This window comes from Candidozyma haemuli (genome assembly GCF_002926055.2).
Source record: "Candidozyma haemuli strain B11899 chromosome Unknown A_2014730914, whole genome shotgun sequence".
Lineage (NCBI taxonomy): Eukaryota > Fungi > Ascomycota > Pichiomycetes > Serinales > Metschnikowiaceae > Candidozyma > Candidozyma haemuli.
Genome location: NW_020289906.1, coordinates 384,240 through 401,921, shown reverse-complemented (window position 1 = coordinate 401,921; position 17,682 = coordinate 384,240). Strand labels below are relative to the sequence as shown.

General features: G+C 44.9%; 4 protein-coding genes across 4 annotated transcripts; 2 read left to right on the top strand and 2 right to left on the bottom strand. All coding sequences in view use genetic code 12, as the record gives it.

The window, feature by feature from the left end:
• Window positions 1-347: 347 nt before the first annotated feature.
• On the top strand, window positions 348-8,157 carry RAD7 (UV-damaged DNA-binding protein; the record flags this gene model as incomplete). The annotated part of the gene is made up of 5 exons (XM_025483931.1): window positions 348-4,879; window positions 5,070-5,274; window positions 5,298-5,868; window positions 6,250-8,118; window positions 8,141-8,157. 5 exons carry the CDS (start codon window positions 348-350, stop codon window positions 8,155-8,157), a joined length of 7,194 nt encoding a protein of 2,397 aa, XP_025342146.1.
• Window positions 8,158-8,189: 32 nt separating this feature from the next.
• PRP39 (Prp39p) lies at window positions 8,190-10,340 on the bottom strand (the record flags this gene model as incomplete). Its single annotated transcript, XM_025483930.1, has 1 exon — window positions 8,190-10,340. One exon carries the CDS (start codon window positions 10,338-10,340, stop codon window positions 8,190-8,192), a length of 2,151 nt encoding a protein of 716 aa, XP_025342145.1.
• A 312-nt stretch (window positions 10,341-10,652) lies between these two features.
• CXQ85_000171 (uncharacterized protein) lies at window positions 10,653-12,293 on the top strand (the record flags this gene model as incomplete). The annotated part of the gene is made up of 1 exon (XM_025483929.1): window positions 10,653-12,293. One exon carries the CDS (start codon window positions 10,653-10,655, stop codon window positions 12,291-12,293), a length of 1,641 nt encoding a protein of 546 aa, XP_025342144.1.
• A 196-nt stretch (window positions 12,294-12,489) lies between these two features.
• Window positions 12,490-15,753, bottom strand: MSB2 (Msb2p; the record flags this gene model as incomplete). Its single annotated transcript, XM_025483928.1, has 1 exon — window positions 12,490-15,753. One exon carries the CDS (start codon window positions 15,751-15,753, stop codon window positions 12,490-12,492), a length of 3,264 nt encoding a protein of 1,087 aa, XP_025342143.1.
• Window positions 15,754-17,682: the final 1,929 nt, after the last annotated feature.

Genomic DNA, 17,682 nt, shown 5'->3' with positions numbered 1-17,682 from the left:
ATGGGTTCTTCGGTAAGTCTTCGCCTGCCGGATACTTGGGTAGTGTTTTCTTTTTCTCTTCCCGGATCAATTTCACCTGGCGCTTGCTATACTCACCTCTTTGCTGGCGCTGTCTGGTTTTGTGTACACTTCCACACACTACGGAACATTTTGGCTTCCGTTCCAGCCGTCCCACGGTGCGCCCCCATGCCGCCGAATCTGCCTATCTCATGCGCTGCGCCTGCACGCTTTCCCTTCTTCACTCTGGCCTGCGGCATTTGCTGTATTTTCTTTTCATCAGTATAAAACGCCCAGGAACGCCCGGTATTAGGGTTTCTGTTTTTCTGGTTTTTCAAACGTTTTCGTCAATGTCTAACTTCGACGAGAAAGCTCTGTTCCATGATGCTCCCCCGGCGGATTCGGCCATCGCGCCGCCGCCTGTCCGGGAACAGCTCCCTCTGCCCGATGACGCTTCTACTACTGACTCGGTGAATGAGTATACTGGGTTTGGTCAGAACCAGGAGGGTGAAATCCGTGAGTTGGCCAGGACCTTGACCAACATTTCTCAGGGAAGTGGTGGCGATCTTGCCAAAACCACCACTTCGGCAGATTTGCTTAAGTACCTTTCACACATGTCTGAAGTGCCAGGTGTAGAGCCATTTGATGCTGACAGAATTAATGAACTGTTGAACCCAGAAAGCGAAAATTTCAATGCTAAGTTCTGGGTGAAAAATATGCGTAAATTGTTTGACAACGACCCAGAATACTATAAACCTTCGAAATTGGGTCTTGCCTACAGAAACTTGCGTGCTTACGGTGTGGCTGCTGACTCGGACTACCAGCCTACCGTCACCAACGGTCTCTGGAAGATGGCCACTGACTACTACCACGGCGCTCGTAAAATCGATGAGAGCCGTTGTTTTGATATCTTGAAAACTATGGATGGTTACTTCCACCCTGGTGAAGTCACGGTCGTTTTGGGTCGTCCAGGTTCCGGTTGTTCTACTTTGCTTAAGACAATTGCTTGTAACACCTACGGTTTTGAGATTGGCCTGGAGCTGAAAATCTCCTACGACGGTATGGCTCCTGAGGAGATTGAAAAGCACCACCGTGGTGATGTCGTCTACTCTGCTGAAACCGATGTCCATTTCCCTCACTTGAGTGTGGGTGACACCTTGGAGTTCGCTGCCAAGTTGAGAACTCCTCAAAACAGAGGTGAGGTTTCTAGATTGGACCATGCCAAGCACATGGCTTCTGTCATGATGGCCACCTATGGTTTGTCCCATACCAGAAACACCGCTGTCGGTTCTGATTTCGTCCGTGGTGTCTCCGGTGGTGAGCGTAAGCGTGTTTCCATTGCTGAGGTTTCCTTGTCCGGTGCTAACATCCAATGTTGGGATAACGCCACTAGAGGTTTGGATGCTGCCACCGCTTTGGAATTTATCCGTGCTTTGAAGACTTCTGCCGCTATCTTGGATGCTACTCCATTGATTGCTATTTACCAGTGTTCTCAGGATGCTTACGACTTGTTCGACAACGTCATTGTCTTGTACGAGGGTTACCAGATTTTCTTCGGTAAGGCTGCTGATGCCAAGCAGTTCTTCTTGAACATGGGTTACGACTGTCCTCAGCGTCAAACCACCGCCGATTACTTGACCTCCTTGACCAACCCTGAAGAACGTATCGTCAGACCTGGTTACGAGAACAAGGTTCCACGTACTGCCCAGGAATTCTCTGAGTACTGGCGTGCTTCTCCACAATACCACGCCTTGACGGGCAAGATTGACCGTTACTTTGCTGAGACTGCTGACGGTGGCCAGAGAGAGGTCTACCGTGAGGCTCACGCTGCTAGACAGTCCAAGCACATTTCGCCAAGGTCTCCATACACTGTGTCTTTCTTCATGCAGACGAGGTACATCATAGGAAGGAATTTCCTTCGAATGAAGGGTGATCCTTCTATCGTCATTTTCTCGGTCTTTGGCCAGGGTGTCATGGGTTTGATTCTATCGTCCGTTTTCTATAACTTGCAGCCCAACACGGGTTCTTTCTACTACCGTGGTGCCGCTATGTTCTTTGCTGTGTTGTTTAATGCCTTTGCTTCCTTGTTGGAAATTATGTCTTTGTTCGAAGCCCGTCCAATTGTCGAAAAGCATAAGAAGTACGCTTTGTACAGACCTTCCGCTGATGCTTTAGCATCCATCATTTCCGAACTTCCAGTCAAACTTTGCATGTCCATTTTCTTTAACTTTTCCTATTACTTCATGGTCCATTTCAGACGTGATCCCGGCAGGTTTTTCTTCTACTGGATGTTCTGTGGTCTCTGTACCTTGTGTATGTCCCACATGTTCAGATCTTTGGGTGCCGTTTCTACCTCCCTTGCAGGTGCTATGACTCCAGCTACCTCCGTTTTGTTGGCTATGGTTATTTTCACTGGTTTCGTTATTCCAATTCCTAATATGTTGGGCTGGTGTAGATGGATTCAATACATTAACCCGGTCTCATATGTCTTCGAGTCTTTGATGGTTAACGAGTTCCATAATTTTGAGTTCGACTGTGCTAGTTTTGTCCCAAGTGGTGGTCCATATGATTCTGTGGATGCTATCAACCGTGTTTGTGCTACTGCAGGTGCTCAACCTGGTAGTTCAGTTGTTAACGGTACTGACTACTTGGCCACCTCTTTCGAATATTTCAACAGCCACAAGTGGAGAAATATGGGTATTGTCATTGCTTACATCGTTGTTTTCTTGTTCGTTTACATTGCTTTGACTGAGTTTAATAAGGGTGCCATGCAGAAGGGTGAAATCATTCTTTTCTTGAAAGGATCCTTGAAGAAGGTCAAGCAACAGAAGGATCAGCAGAAGGCTAAGTCCGCCGATATTGAGAACAACATTCCTAACGAAAAGATTTCCTACTCCGATGCCATGGAGAAGGATGGATCTGGTGACTCTTCTGCTTACGATGACAAGATTCCTACTCAAAAGCAAATTTTCCACTGGAAGGATTTGACTTACGAGGTTAAGATTAAGTCTGAGAACCGTGTTATTTTGAACCACGTCGACGGTTGGGTTAAGCCTGGTCAGATTACCGCTTTGATGGGTGCATCTGGTGCTGGTAAAACCACTTTGTTGAACTGTTTGTCTGAGCGTGTTACTACTGGTACTGTCTCTGATGGTACAAGAATGGTGAACGGTCATGGTTTGGACTCCTCTTTCCAGAGATCTATTGGTTACGTGCAACAACAAGACATTCACTTGGCAACTTCTACTGTTCGTGAGGCTTTGACTTTCTCCGCTTACTTGAGACAACCTTCTCACGTTTCCAAGGAGGACAAGGATGCCTACGTTGACTATGTGATTGACTTGTTGGAAATGGCTGCTTACTCTGATGCTTTGGTCGGTGTTGCCGGTGAAGGTTTGAACGTCGAACAACGTAAGAGATTGACTATTGGTGTTGAATTGGTTGCTAAGCCTAAGTTGTTGCTTTTCTTGGATGAACCTACTTCTGGTTTGGACTCTCAGACTGCTTGGTCTATTTGTAAGTTGATGAGAAAGTTGGCTGACCATGGCCAGGCTATTTTGTGTACTATCCATCAGCCATCAGCTATCTTGTTGCAGGAGTTTGACCGTTTGTTGTTCTTGCAAAAGGGTGGTCAGACTGTGTTCTTTGGTGACTTGGGTGAAAATTGTCAGGGATTGATTAACTACTTTGAGAAGTATGGTGCTCATCCATGTCCTAAGGAGGCTAACCCAGCCGAATGGATGTTGGAAGTTGTTGGTGCCGCTCCTGGTTCAAAGGCCGCTCAAAACTACTTTGATGTCTGGAGAAACTCTGACGAGTACCAAGCTGTCCAGCAGGAGTTGACCTACATGGAAACCGAATTGAGCAAGTTGCCTCGGGACGACGACCCAGAGTCGAAGAAGAAGTACGCTTCTCCCGTTCCATACCAGTACTTCATTGTTACTTGGAGAACCTTCCAGCAATACTGGAGAACTCCTGGTTACATTTACTCGAAGTTCTTCTTGGTCATCACTTCAGCATTGTTCAACGGTTTCTCCTTTTTCAAGAATGATAACTCTCAGCAAGGTTTGCAGAACCAGATGTTCTCGATGTTTATGTCCTTCATTCCATTGCAGACTTTGATTCAGCAGATGTTGCCATACTTTGTCATGCAGAGAGAAATTTACGAAGTCAGAGAAGCTCCTTCAAGAACTTTCAGTTGGTTCGCTTTCATTGCATCCCAGATCACTGCCGAGGTACCTTTCCAGGCTGTTCTTGGTACCGTTGCTTTCTTCTGTTGGTACTACCCTACTGGTATGTACGCCAATGCTGAGCCTACTGATACCGTTAACGAACGTGGTGCTTTGATGTGGTTGTTAGTTACAAGTTTCTACGTTTACTGTTCCACCTTGGGTCAGTTCGTCATTTCTTTCCAGGAGCTTGCTGACAACGCTGCTAACTTGGCTAACTTGATGTTTATCATGTGTTTGAACTTCTGTGGTGTGCTTGCTGGTCCAGATGCCTTGCCAGGTTTCTGGATTTTCATGTACAGATGTAACCCATTCACCTACATGATTCAGGGTATGTTGAGTGCTGGTCTTGCCAACAACGATATTAGATGTGCTGACAGAGAACTTGTTAGATTTGCTCCACCAAGTGGTCAAACATGTGGCCAGTACATGCAAACCTTTATTGAAAACGCTGGTGGTTACTTGGTTGATGAGAGTGCCACTCAAGAGTGTGGTTTCTGTGTCATGGATTCTACCAACACTTTCTTGAACTCCGTCGAGGCCAAGTACTCAGAGAGATGGAGAAACTTTGGTATCTTCATCAGTTTCATCGCCATCAACATGATCGCTACCATTTTCTTCTACTGGCTCGCGAGAGTGCCAAAGTCTTCCAAGTCGAAGAAGCATTGATTAATTTTACATCTCCTCATTATTATTAGATCTTATACCTTTTTATAAATGCATACGTGAAAGAAAAATACCTGTAGTTTGTAATAATCCAATTGGGCATTACTGTCTCCATATCTGAATCCTTCCGTATATTCCAAATTCTGGCACGTGACCTCCATCGCTATAAACCTCCAGTGCTTCTACTACATCCATAGTTATGGCCAACTCCAGATTTGAATACGTGAAGCAATTCGAGCGGGAAAACTTCCTCCTCCCGCAGACCCACATTGTCATACGGGTAGATGGCAAAGGTTTCCACAAGTTCAGTTCTCATTACGAGTTCGACAAGCCCAACGATATCAGAGCCCTCAATGTCATGAACAGAGCAGCTAAGACAATTGTATCCCATTTCCCGATATACAGATGGCATATGGAGATTCAGACGAGTACCTGTTCTTGCTAAGACGAACGTGTGAGCTCTTTGAGCGCAGGGAAATGAAACTTGTTTCGACTTTTGCACTGTTTATGCTGGTCTTCTATGTCATGGAATGGAATAAAGAGTTCCCTGAAAAGCCTCTAGTTCCAGAAAGGCTACCGACGTTCGACGCTCGTGCTGTGGTTTATCCCAATGCACAAACTGTACGTGATTATTTCTCGTGGAGACAAGTCGACTGTCATATCAATAACTTGTACAATACATCCTTCTGGAGCTTGATAGAGAAGTGCGGCATGACTGGCCAGGAGGCAGAAAACTTCCTTCTGGGGACGGTTTCTAGTGATAAAAACGAGATCTTATTCTCAAAGTGCGGTATCAACTATAACAACGAGCCAGAAATGTTCAAGAAAGGTACAGTGATTGTCAGAGAGTATAAGGAAGCTGTCCCAACTGAGGAGCTATCCGAGAGACAGAAGCAAAGGATCAGTAAAGCTCGCAAAAAGGCCCAAATTGAGGTGCTCCATGTTGACATAATCAAAGATAAGTTCTGGGAAGAGCGTCCATGGCTATTGGAGTAATTTTGGGATCGACAAGGCTTCCTTGAACCTTCCGTTGTTCTACTTTTGTGGTTCTACTTTATGACTATTCTGCATAACCAACCGGTATTCCGATCGAGGGTAGAGTTGGACAAGAATGAATGAAGTTTAGGCAAAAGGTAGATGCTGTCGTTTAACTTAATGGGAGCATTTCAGTTAACTTGACTTGGCATTTGGTAATCTTTTTTTTTTTTTTTACTGCCCTTGGTTAACTACGAAACTGTTGCAAATGGGTCATCGGTATAGCACCCGTGCACCTTATGCATGTACTTTATCAGTGCATGAAGACATCGCCATCGAAGCAATACACGATCTGGTACTGAAAAATTAAAATAAACTTCAGTTTTCCAGAAGACTACTCGTGCCCATATACTTGTCATGCCACGCAAACCCAGATCTTCAGGTGTACGCGGCCCAAACTCGGCTCTTACTGAGTTTCTTAGAGTAGAGGGTATTACTGACGCCTTCAGGCAGCGCCAAAATCGTCGAGATCAAGAAGGTGAATCAGGAACTGATGACCAAACAGAGTCTCCAACCTCTTCTCCGGTTTCTTCTAGTCGCAGAACTTCGGTTACACCTCAGCGAAGTACGAGAGGCGCTACCGTAGACGAGGAAGAGAGACAGATACGCGAGGCGGGCAGACAGAAAAGACGTGCCTCCAAAAGAATAAGAAATGGAAGTGCCCGTGGTGATCCTGATGGAGGCAGTGGCAGTAGTTCCGACGATGACTACATGTCTGATGAAGACGGTGAGTTCGATCTTGAGGACGACTTGGAAGATGACCATAAGAAGTACGGTGAAGAGGATATGTGCGCAGAATGCGGCAATCCTTTTACGTTGTCCGTATATTCTCGTTTTGTTGATGATTTGAAGGGATATTTGTGTGAAGACTGTAACGAAGAACTCAAGAAGCGTGAAAAGAACGCGAGAAGGAACGAGCTCAATGCTCGTAAGAAGAGAAAGTTGCTTGCCTCTGCCCTTCTTGATAAAAAGGTCATAAGAATCCCTAAATTACAGGATGTTTGCATCAAGGTCATTACACAGAACATTAACGATGTCGAAGCATTAGGTGACATTGGCCAGGCTAATATGAACAAGATTCTGAGGATTCTTTCGAAAAACCGTTCCTTGGATGACTCTACCGTGTCTCTCTTTTTGAATCCTGGCTTGAAAGAGTTAGAATTTTGGGACTGCTCCAATGTGGGATCTCATTCGTTTAACCAGATCGCCGCATTCTGTTCCCAGCTAGAGTCTCTCACGCTCTTCATGTGTGGTCAGTTTCACAATGATAACCTTATTTACTTCAAGGATAAGTTACACAACTTAACAAAGTTGAGCTTGGACGGTCCTTTCTTGATAAGTAATCCAATGTGGCAGGACTTCTTTGAACAGGCCGAATGTGAGATCAATCAATTTGAAATCAGAAACACTCATCGTTTTGGAAGCGACGCTTTTTTGACGCTCATGGAGAGAAGAGGTCCTCATCTCAATCTGCTCAAGCTACTGAGACTTGATGGACTCGACAGTACAGCCATCTATGAGCTCATCCCACATTATATTGGAGCGTCGCAATTGAACGAACTTGAGATTTCTTACCCTCATAAACCAGACCTTATTACTGACGAACTCATGATTCATATCCTTGCAATTACTGGTGAGACTCTTACTTTTCTTAATGTTGATGGTTGCAGTGCCCTTACAGATGAATTTTTCAAGGAGGGCGTTGCTAAATTCTGTCCTAGACTTGAACATCTCTCTATGCGTCATCTCGATCAGCTTACTGATGAAGGGTTCGTGGAGGGATTCAACGAGTTCGCCATAATTAACAGTGGTGGGTTAGTTACAGTTGACTTGACCAAATGTAAAGGGCTAGGCGATGATGCTATGTACAGCCTTTTCAATCATTCCTCCCTGACATTGGTGGATCTTTCGGTAAACTCTCTCAACCTATTATCGAAGGACTTTTTGATACAGATAACGACTAACGACGATTCTAAGACAAAGCGCCTTATCAAGCAGGCAATTGAAGACGGTGCCAACGACAACGTCGATAATGAAGAGGAAATACAACGTTATTTCAATCAGATTAGTTTTCCTTTATTGACGAGACTAGATATTGGGTTCGTGAGAAGTTTTGATGATGAGGTTGCCAACAAGTTCAGTGATTCGTTTTCCAAGCTCACAATTCTTGAAGTGTTTGGCAACAACAAATGTACTGTGAAGGCCAAAACTAGACCTGATTTATTGTTGATCGGACGTCAAGGCGATTTGGCATAGATCAGTTTACTCGTCTGGATATTGAATAGGCCCGTTCAACTTATCCAAATTTTTGTATGTGGGAAGTTCTGGAAGCTTAATGTCATCATCAACGAGAGATACGAACTCAAATTCTTTTTCCGGATGATTCTGTTCCGGTAGCTCTTGAAAAATACCTGGGTTAAATGAATAGTTCTTGATAAACTTCTGGAACTCCTTCTGTCGGTCAAACAGCGATGGCGAATAGTGGTTGGATGTGTTTTTCGACAGTCTTTGCTCTTCCATGTCCCTGATATGAGCATTGTTTTTAGCCATCCTTTTTGCTTCGGGAGTATCCCACAAGCTATGCGACTTGCCTAAATCAAAATTAGTTAATGTGTCATGCAAGTCTTCTCCATTAGGCCCTTTTAAAAGCATTGCTAGTTTCAAGTTTTTCAAAATAATTTCATGGTAGATTTCTGCAAATGCATCGACTGCTCTTTGAGGAAGAGCTGATTCTTCATTAATGTAGTTCAACACGCTTCTCAAATTGACTAAATTGACCTGGTTGTAACCCTCGAACTCCACAAAGAACTTCCAGAATTGGACAGACCACGAAAATGATGGTTCTTGATAGTACTTATTATAGAAAGTTCTGATTTTCACAACTTCCTTCGCAGTTTCAAGCACCTTCAAATACGCAACAGCGACAACAGAAATACCATCGTCGTTTAGAAGCTTGGAAAGAATCGTAATGAAAGCTGGCTTGAGCTCGTACTTTGATTTTGTATCCCCAGAGGTAGTATTCGATGGAGTTTCTTTCTTGTACCTGTCTACCCTGTCGAAGTACCCCGTCACAAGGGAGTCTAGTATGCTCTGTAACTTTTCCGGTGAGACGTGCTCTTGCCAAAGTGATAATAGCTGTTGAATGGAATGAATGTAAGGAGCCTTTGTATAGATATTACTGCCAGTAGAGCCAGAGAACAACTTGATGAGGTCCAACAAATACTCGTTGCATACGTCGAATTGTTCATTTTTCATCAAGAAGTCCTTGTACATGATCCTTATCTCTGGCTCATTGAGTGGAACAAAATTGAACACAGCTCTATCAAATACGGCCTTTGCGTCTTCAAAGGCTAGAAATTCTTGTGCAAATTTGCCATACTCAAGCCAAATCGCACTGGTAAAGCAATTTGGGACCACAGAACGTTCAAAAAGGTTTGTAATGCTAACAACCTGACGCTTTTTCTGGCTTTCATCAGATGCAGATTTTAAGGCTTCAAGTTCGTGCTTCAAGTAGTCGAGCCAAGGTTTTGGATCAGTGGCAGCATTAGGCAGAAAATCTTGAACCACCAACGCAGATTCAAAAGTCCACTTTTCGTTAACTTGCGCTTGAGTTTCAGCAAAAATGCTATTCGTGTAGTCATCAATCAACTGCTGCTTCTCTAGAGCAGACAACTCGTCAACTGAAGCCTTGTCAAATGACTTGAGAAGTTCTGATAAACGACTTTCGTCACGTATTATTTCACTCACATCGAAAGTCTTGTTGATATCCACGAACTGATTATGATAACGGGCATATTGGTACAACGGAACATGTATAAGGTAAAGATATAGTTCCAAAAGATCTTTGGGATCATCTTTCTTCGATGTATGTGCAATGTACATGTCCCAGAATGGATCTGAGTTAAAGTGATAGCCAATATGGCCCTTGGCCCTGGCGAATTCTCTATCGATGTTATGGCTGTCCGAGAACTCATCACCAGCACTTATAAGGGCCGTGAGATACTCCACCCAAAGAGACACACTCTGAGGAAACTTCTTACTTGCAAGTTCAAGCACAGCAAGAGAATCTTTGAGGCCACTGACCTTGTATGTGAATATCAGGAACTGTTTCCATTGCTCTGTGAGGAAAGGAAACCTCGAAAGTAGTTGTCTATGAATACTCGTAGCAGAAGCTGCAAGCTTAGCACGTTGATCTTCTGGACCTTCAAATGTATCCCATTTCTCTTCAGCCTTTCGTATTATTTCATTCCACTCTGTTATGCTGTTGGATTCCCGTGGATGGCTTGATGTCTTCTTCCACAGGTCTTTCGCTTTAGACAGTTTCAGCAGATTGACGCCTGGGAGAGCTCCAAATCCATTAGACTCTGCTCCCAAGCTGCCTAAATCAGCAGGAATTTCTGGTACATCAGCCATAAAGTTATGTGGAATATTCAGTAGAAGTGTGTTTCTGGAGTATGATGTTTGTTCGCACCAGTACATTTTGCAACCATTCCAGGCGCCATAAAGGGCATGTATAGGGCAATTATGGCTAATATTATTTACTATTAATATTTTATTAAATCATCTTAATAAGTGTAATATTATAAGATTAAAATTTTTAGACAGTTTAGCTTCATGTTGCATGGAATTGATAGGTAACTTGGCTGGCGCGTGCATATGGGCATCACCATCAACTACTCTTCCTGAGTTACTACTAATCCCATTCCCATCTAGCAGCTAAGCCATATGAAATTCCGCATTGTCGAACCGTATCCGGTCGATGTATATCAAAATGATCATATAATAAGCAAGCTTAAAGGCTATAAAAGACCAGAGTACACGAATGTGGAGCCTCTAATAAGAATTCCAGTCTTTGGAGATGTCGATGTCGAGGCGATCCTCGAAGAACAAAAACTACGAAAGCCACCTGCTACTGCAAACGGTACAAATGAAGCCACTGATTCTTCCAAGGCGAGTGTCAAGGTCAACGAGGCAGTCGAGCAACCACTGAAGCTCTACGTGAGTCTTGATAAACTTCTACCCCAGAACAAACAGCAGCAGAAAGCTACTGTTGCTCTCCACAACTGTCCTACACTACGAAAGAATGCCATGGAAAAGGTTCTAGAGATAATTGTATCTGTGGCTCCAGCTAAGGGCCTGTTTCTATGGACAGAACTAGCAGAGGGCGACTTGGCTGGGTCAAACAATGTATTCGTACGCTTTTCAAATATCCAGCTAGCCACAATTTTTATTGAAGTTCTTCCCAGGTTTAACGAAGTTTTCAAAGTTGATGTCTCTAGCCAGGTTGAGCAGGCTTCAGGCACTGGTTTTGATGAGACCAAGATCGAGACAGCATTATCTGAGGTTTCCAATATCATAGCGAACAGGAAGAATTATGGTAAAAATGTCAACAAAACGGGCACTGAGGATCTTGACAAGGTCATGCAACATTACAGCACATATAAAGTTGACAATGCTGACTTGGTGGATATTCCAAAGGAAATGAGAGACAAGATCGTGGGAGATATTGTTAGGTTCCGCTCTAGGGTGCTTACAATTGAAAAAGAGGCCAGAAAGAAGGAGCTCGAGGTCGAAAGACGTAAAGCTAAAGCAAAACTTACGAGCATTTTCCAAGGTATCAAAGAATCTGGCTCTCTTGCAGAGACCCCATCTGGGGAACATGAGACAGACGAGCAAGCCGATGAAGAAGAGCTGGAAACTGACAAGATGACCGAGGAGGATTACGCCAAGTATATTCAAGACGAGCAATCCAGACAAGAGGATGCGGCATATCTGAAGAAACAGGACAGGATGAAATACCTTGAGGAACATGAAATGTCAAACTTGTTACAACAGCTTAAAGCTGTCCAAGAGTACGAAGACAATTTGGTGGACAACAAGTTCTCGTACATGGAGGAGTTCAAGCTGTTTCTGGATCTTGACATGCCAAAGATCAATCCAATTCTCTCATCCAAGGTTCAACTATACTATAATGATCACGCGGAGTATCTACGAGTTAGAAATTTCGAAAGAACCAAGGAAGAACAACTCGATAAAGAGGATGCTCAGGAAGAAGAGAAGGAGGTTCAAACACCAGCTCCATCTACTAAGAAGGTTACTGAAACTGTTGCTACTGAGTCAAACGGGTCTAGTCTTGTGGTTCTGGAGCTTCTGTCAGATAAGCTTTCTTCTTTGAAGAAAAAAATTAGTGATCTTATCGAGGAATATTTGGGAGTTAAGGAGGAGATTTTGATTGACTTCATTTATGACTTTCTCGTTGAAAACAATCTTTCTGAGAAGGAAAGCTTGATAGCCGAGTTACAGGAGACTCTTGATGACGATTCGCTCGTTGTTGTGGAAGAAATCCATAAATTTCTTCTTATTTAGCACTACTTGAAATCTTTTCAGAAATTGTTTCATTTCAAAAATGTGGTATATAACATAAGTTCGTACAAGTGTATAATATGTTTTTGAACACAGTCAAAGTGTATAACGAAAGTGGATATCTTTAAAAGGTAACGAATGAAGACCTGCGCAGCTTCTAGTAAAGTTCAGAACGCAGTACATTGGTGTATGCGGACATCTAGTTTGTTGACCAACCTAGAGAGTTGAACGCATTCACAGGTTCAGAGATCTCAGGCCTGGTTGAATTAGTGCCATTGGAATTCGATGGGACACCAGAATCTTCCTGAGAACTCCAGTCCAAGGAGCTTTCATTATCAGATGGAGGAAGCTGAAGAGCTCTCTTCTTCTTGTACTTCTTGAATAAGAGAACCATTAATGACATGTAAATAATGGATCCCAATGCGGCACCAGTGGCAACACCAGCAATTGTGCCCTTATTCTTCACGGGATTATTCGATGAATCGTATGAGCCATTGTTCAGGTCACTGCTGCTCAGAGAGGACCCGTCACCAGTGTTCAAACCAACGATTGGGATTCTCTTGTCGATCAATGAGGCCAACTTGGCCTCGGTGTCATCAGGATTTCTGTACAACTTCGAGTTATCATCCAATACAAGTTGGGACAAAGCATCAACAGCATTAGCTGGGAAGTAGACCTCCGCAACAGTAATTGCATACTCAATACCGTCAGCATGGTAAGGCACCAAACTACTGACAATGGTGTCCTTGTACTCCTTTTTGTCCCCGAATGGGAATTGCAATACCCTTGGAAGATACTCAAAAATCTGCGCCGATGATAAAGAATTCTCAACAACGAAAGGATAGTTCAAGCTCTCCTTGAAACCAATGTAGATAAGAGAGTACTCTTTACCTGGAGATGCAGTCTGGGCTGGAGTGATAGCCTTTGGTAAGCCAGATGTCTTAGTTGCGGCAGTAGTTGCAGCAGCTATGCTTTCTCCACTGGTGGAAGTCGATTCTGCTACGATCTGCGTTGGCAACCAATTCTTGGTTGATGATGGAGCAGGTTCCTCTGTTGCAGCAGGTTCAGTTTCCGCCGGAGAAGAAGGCGCAGGAGTAGGCTCGACAGCACTTATAGCAGACTCGGTCGATGGTTCTGGTACAGCTGACTGTTGCACAACACCGGAGGATGGTGCGGAAGCAGTGGTAGGTACCACTTGCGACGACTCGGTCTGGAATGTTGGTGATTGCGAGACTGGCGACTGAGAGACTGGCGACTGAGAGACGGGACTTGATGCCACCGGAACGAAAGACGATTCCTCAGATGGAGCCAGACTCCAAACAGTCAGTGCCTCCGTCACCTCCAGCGGCTGTGTGGCAATTGGAGATTCCTCCGACGTCAATGATGAAACAGGAACAGGAGAACTTGAAGGCGTAGTGGTCAAATATGCTTGAGCTGCGCTTGACGATTCAGAAACAACCAGTGTTACCTCTTCGAAAGTTGACTGCTCTGGAGACAGAGTAGGGACAACTTCCGGCAGCGATTCAACACTGGATGTGGTAACAATAGCTGGAGTAGCCAGCAGGATAGTGGAAGACTCTTCCAAAGGCCACTCCGATGAGGTGGTGGTTTCAGGAACGACAGGCGTCAGACTCGTGAGTGGCTCACTAGCAATCGGTTCAGACCAGCTGGACTCTGGGAGTGCTGTGGTTTCGGGTTCAGTACTGACAGGAGATGACGAAGTAACCACAGGGGGCTCGGAGAAGGTCGACTGCTCATCAGAGCTCGAAGGACTAATGATGACAGGCGAACTGGTTTCCGTAGAAGATGTCGAGATCTCCAGAACAGGCAGCAGAGGAGGGAACTCTGATTCAATTGGACCCTGGACTGGAGATGACGATGTCTCGTACGCACTGGGGCTTGGAACATATGTCAGCGACTCTGGGACACTTGGCTCCTCAGTTGAGGTAGTCTGGGTAGCGGCGTCAATGCTGCTGGTTGTTGGTTCCGGGTTAGGCGATGGAGACAACGTAGATTCGTCAGGGTAGTCGGATGTTGGCTGGACCGTGCTCTCTTCAGGTTCCGACTCAGTAGATGCTGGAAGCGGACGATACGCATCAGAGCTACTTTCCGTGGGTGGTGGTGGTGGAATACTATCCAGCGAAGTCTGACTTTCCTCGACTGTCAGGCTCTCGATCTCCGAGAACAGGCTAGTAGTTGGAGTAGTATCCGGTTCGGGAACTTCTGACGATTCAGTCAGTGGGTTTCCAAAAAGTTCAGACGTGCTTGGCTCTGGAGAAGGAGTAGGGGAAGAGGAAGTAGTAACTTCTTCAATTGAAGATGACTCTGGTGGAGGTAACTCCGAAACATGCTCACTAGAAGTCTCTGGATTCTCCGAAATTTTTTCCTGTGTTGGAGAAGATAACTGAGTAGACGAAGGTGTCGACGTATCTGGCGTTGGTGACGCAGTCGACGTCACTGGTGTTGGTGATAACGACGAAGAGCTTTCCGAGGAGGAAGACTCCGATGATGGTTGCACCGATGCCAGAGGGCTCTGTTGAGAAGATGGTTGAGGAGCAGCCTCTGATGGAGTTAAAGTGGAAGTCTCAGAGGTTGGCACAGCGGATGACAGAGGTGCCACCAGTGATGAGGAGGATTGACTCAGTGGAGGCTGCTCTTTTGGAGCCGACAGAGAGGACTGCGATGACGAGGATGCTGGAGCTGATGAAGCTGGAGGAGGTGTCGACAGCGACTCGCTGTCCAACTGTGCCTGACTTGGAGCCACCGTACTGAAAGTAGATGACGATGACGATGTTGGTGGTGAAGGGCTGTTGGAGCTGGAGCTGGAGCTAGGAACAGAACTAGAGCTGGAACTAGTGGTTGGAGTTGGTTCTGGGCTAGGCGTAGGAGTAACGCTAGAGCTGGAGCTGGAAGATGCCTTGGGTTCAGGTTCTGCTTGAGAAGGAGTGGAAGGAGTTGGAGCAGCAGAACTGGAAGTTGATGGAGTGGAAGTAGAGGGTGTTGGACCTGGAGCTGGAGACGAACTAGAGCTGGAGCTGGAGCTTGGGCTTGGTCTGGGACTTGGGCTTGGGCTTGGACTAGAGCTGGAGCTAGAAGTTGGTCTCGAGTCAGGAGGCGGCTGAGACGAAGGCTCAGGCTGACTCTCTGCATCCGGGCTGAACCACGTAGAAGGATCTGGGACGAAAGACGTCCAGTCCATGAATGGGTTGCCTGGAGAAGAGGGCGTAGGAGCCACGGATGGAGTAGGGGAAGCCAGCGAAGAACTCAGTGAAGAGCTCAGCGAAGCTTGGCCAGGTACAACATCCCTATTGTTACCTCTCTGGGCGCCGTTTACTATGGAGTTCCAGTAGTTGTTAAAATAACTGTTACCACCTCTGGCACCACCGTTTCTGTCACCATCATGTCTATCCTCGGCAGCAGAAGCCAAGGCAAGGAAGATGGGAAGGATAAAAGCAGATTTCATTTCGTTTAAAGAAGGACTTGGGTTAGATCAAATAATTGGAAAATGGATATCAAAAATAAAAAAGGGAATAAAAGTCAAACAAGCAAAACTTGTGCAAGAAGTAAAGTTCAAGACCTGGGACGGCCTGAGCGAGTGGATGGGGTTCTTCTTCTTTTTAAAATATTTTTAGCCGACGGTAAAAGTCGTTTTCTTATTCCAGTAGGATTCCAATGGACTTATCAACAACAAAAAAAGGGCGAAGTAGTAAAAATAAGTTTCTAACGAAAGACGGCTAATTCTTCGCTTTTAAACTTCAGGTCCCCTTCTTTTCTTTTTTTCTATTATTATTGAAAAAAATAACCTTGACCTGGGTTGTTGTTGTAGTTAAGAAGACAAAAAAAAGTAGTAATGGGGGTTTGTCCTCGAATTTAGGTGACTTCGCTTTTTTCTGTTTGGGGGGAACACGGGCCTTAAAAAAGAAGGAGAGGAGACGGCACGGAAGTGAGAAGTAAGGGCCTTTTTTTTTTTTTTTGTTCGTCTGCACCGTCTGTTTTCACTATTCAGAGACCAAAAAAAATATTAAAAAACCTTCGTTTTGTCTATAAAATACGGCATATAAGGTCGCGGTACTGCACATTCCCGACCTCGTAAGGGTTTTTTTCAGTACAAGGAGAATGTCACTGGCGAAAAAAGACAAGAGTACTGTGGTGCGAAAGGGCAAATCGCAGGCTATGCAGGTGAAAAAGAGAGAAGGAGCGGCGGCGAGACGCTAGGAAAAACGCGTATCGCATCCAAAGGTGCAGTGCTTGTATGCAGTCTATTGGTATTTGAAGAGTATCACAGGGGAATGGCAACAGTATGTAAGTTTCGCTTAGAGCCGGGGCAAGCGATGCAGAATTGGATTGACAAGGGGCATTCCCATATGGCAGGTTAGGCTTGACATTTTGAAGAAATTTCCCCTACGCCCAAACTGGGGATCTCATAAACACCTTGGCTCTAGAATGGGAAAGGCACGGCAGTACGTGCAGGAGAACGCAGAGGAGATAGACTTCGAGATATAGAATACAGAAAAACAGCTGTGGCGCATGCAGGTACAATACTACTTTTTTCGCTAAACAACACGAAAGACCCCCTCTCTCTTGGAAAAAAGTTGGAGAGAGAGTTTCAATAGGGGTAAGTGGAAACCCTCTTTCATTATCCAAGAGAATCTCTATTTCCATCTTTATTCTTTGAAAGAGCTCTTGTGGATGGGAAGTAGTGCCGCCGGCTACTTATCACCGTCTATTTTAGAAGCAGCCGAAAAACCGCACAGCGCCCAATTCGTCAACACATCTTCCCTTTTCGTAGGCAGCCGCAGTCTGACATGATCTAGCTTTTTGTACCGACTTTTTTGAAAGCATGCTATTTTCCTCTCTTGACTTAGCGGCTACTTACCGGCTAGTGCCGAAGAGTGAAAGGTGAAAACCAGAACTGAAAAATTCACACCACGGCTAAGCCTGCTTTTACGCCTTCTCTTCTCTATGGATCTTAAACCAAGGCTAACCATTGGAGAATGCTAAGCTTATAAGCCCTGGGCGGAACAACGCGGACAAAGCATCACAATAAGGCGAATCTCTCATTTTTTCCCTTTTTTTTCACATACTTGTTTAAACAAGGCTAAGGCTAATTGAACGGCACTACCCATTCTCTTCGTCTTGTATTGCCTTTTCCCCTGTTCATTCGGTGAATTCCTCGTGTAATATGTTTGCTTGATTAGTGCATCTTTCATTTTGGGTTACTGGTGCCGGTTTTTGTGCTTGTTCTGGCCCCGTCTGGACCTGTTTAGCCCTGTTAGTCTCTCTTGCAGAGCCTAAAAAGACGAAAAAAATTCTAGACCCGTCACTGCCGCTGGCGGCTTCCAAACAGATAACGATGCTGGCTCGATTTAGTCAATACCAAAACCTTATTTTT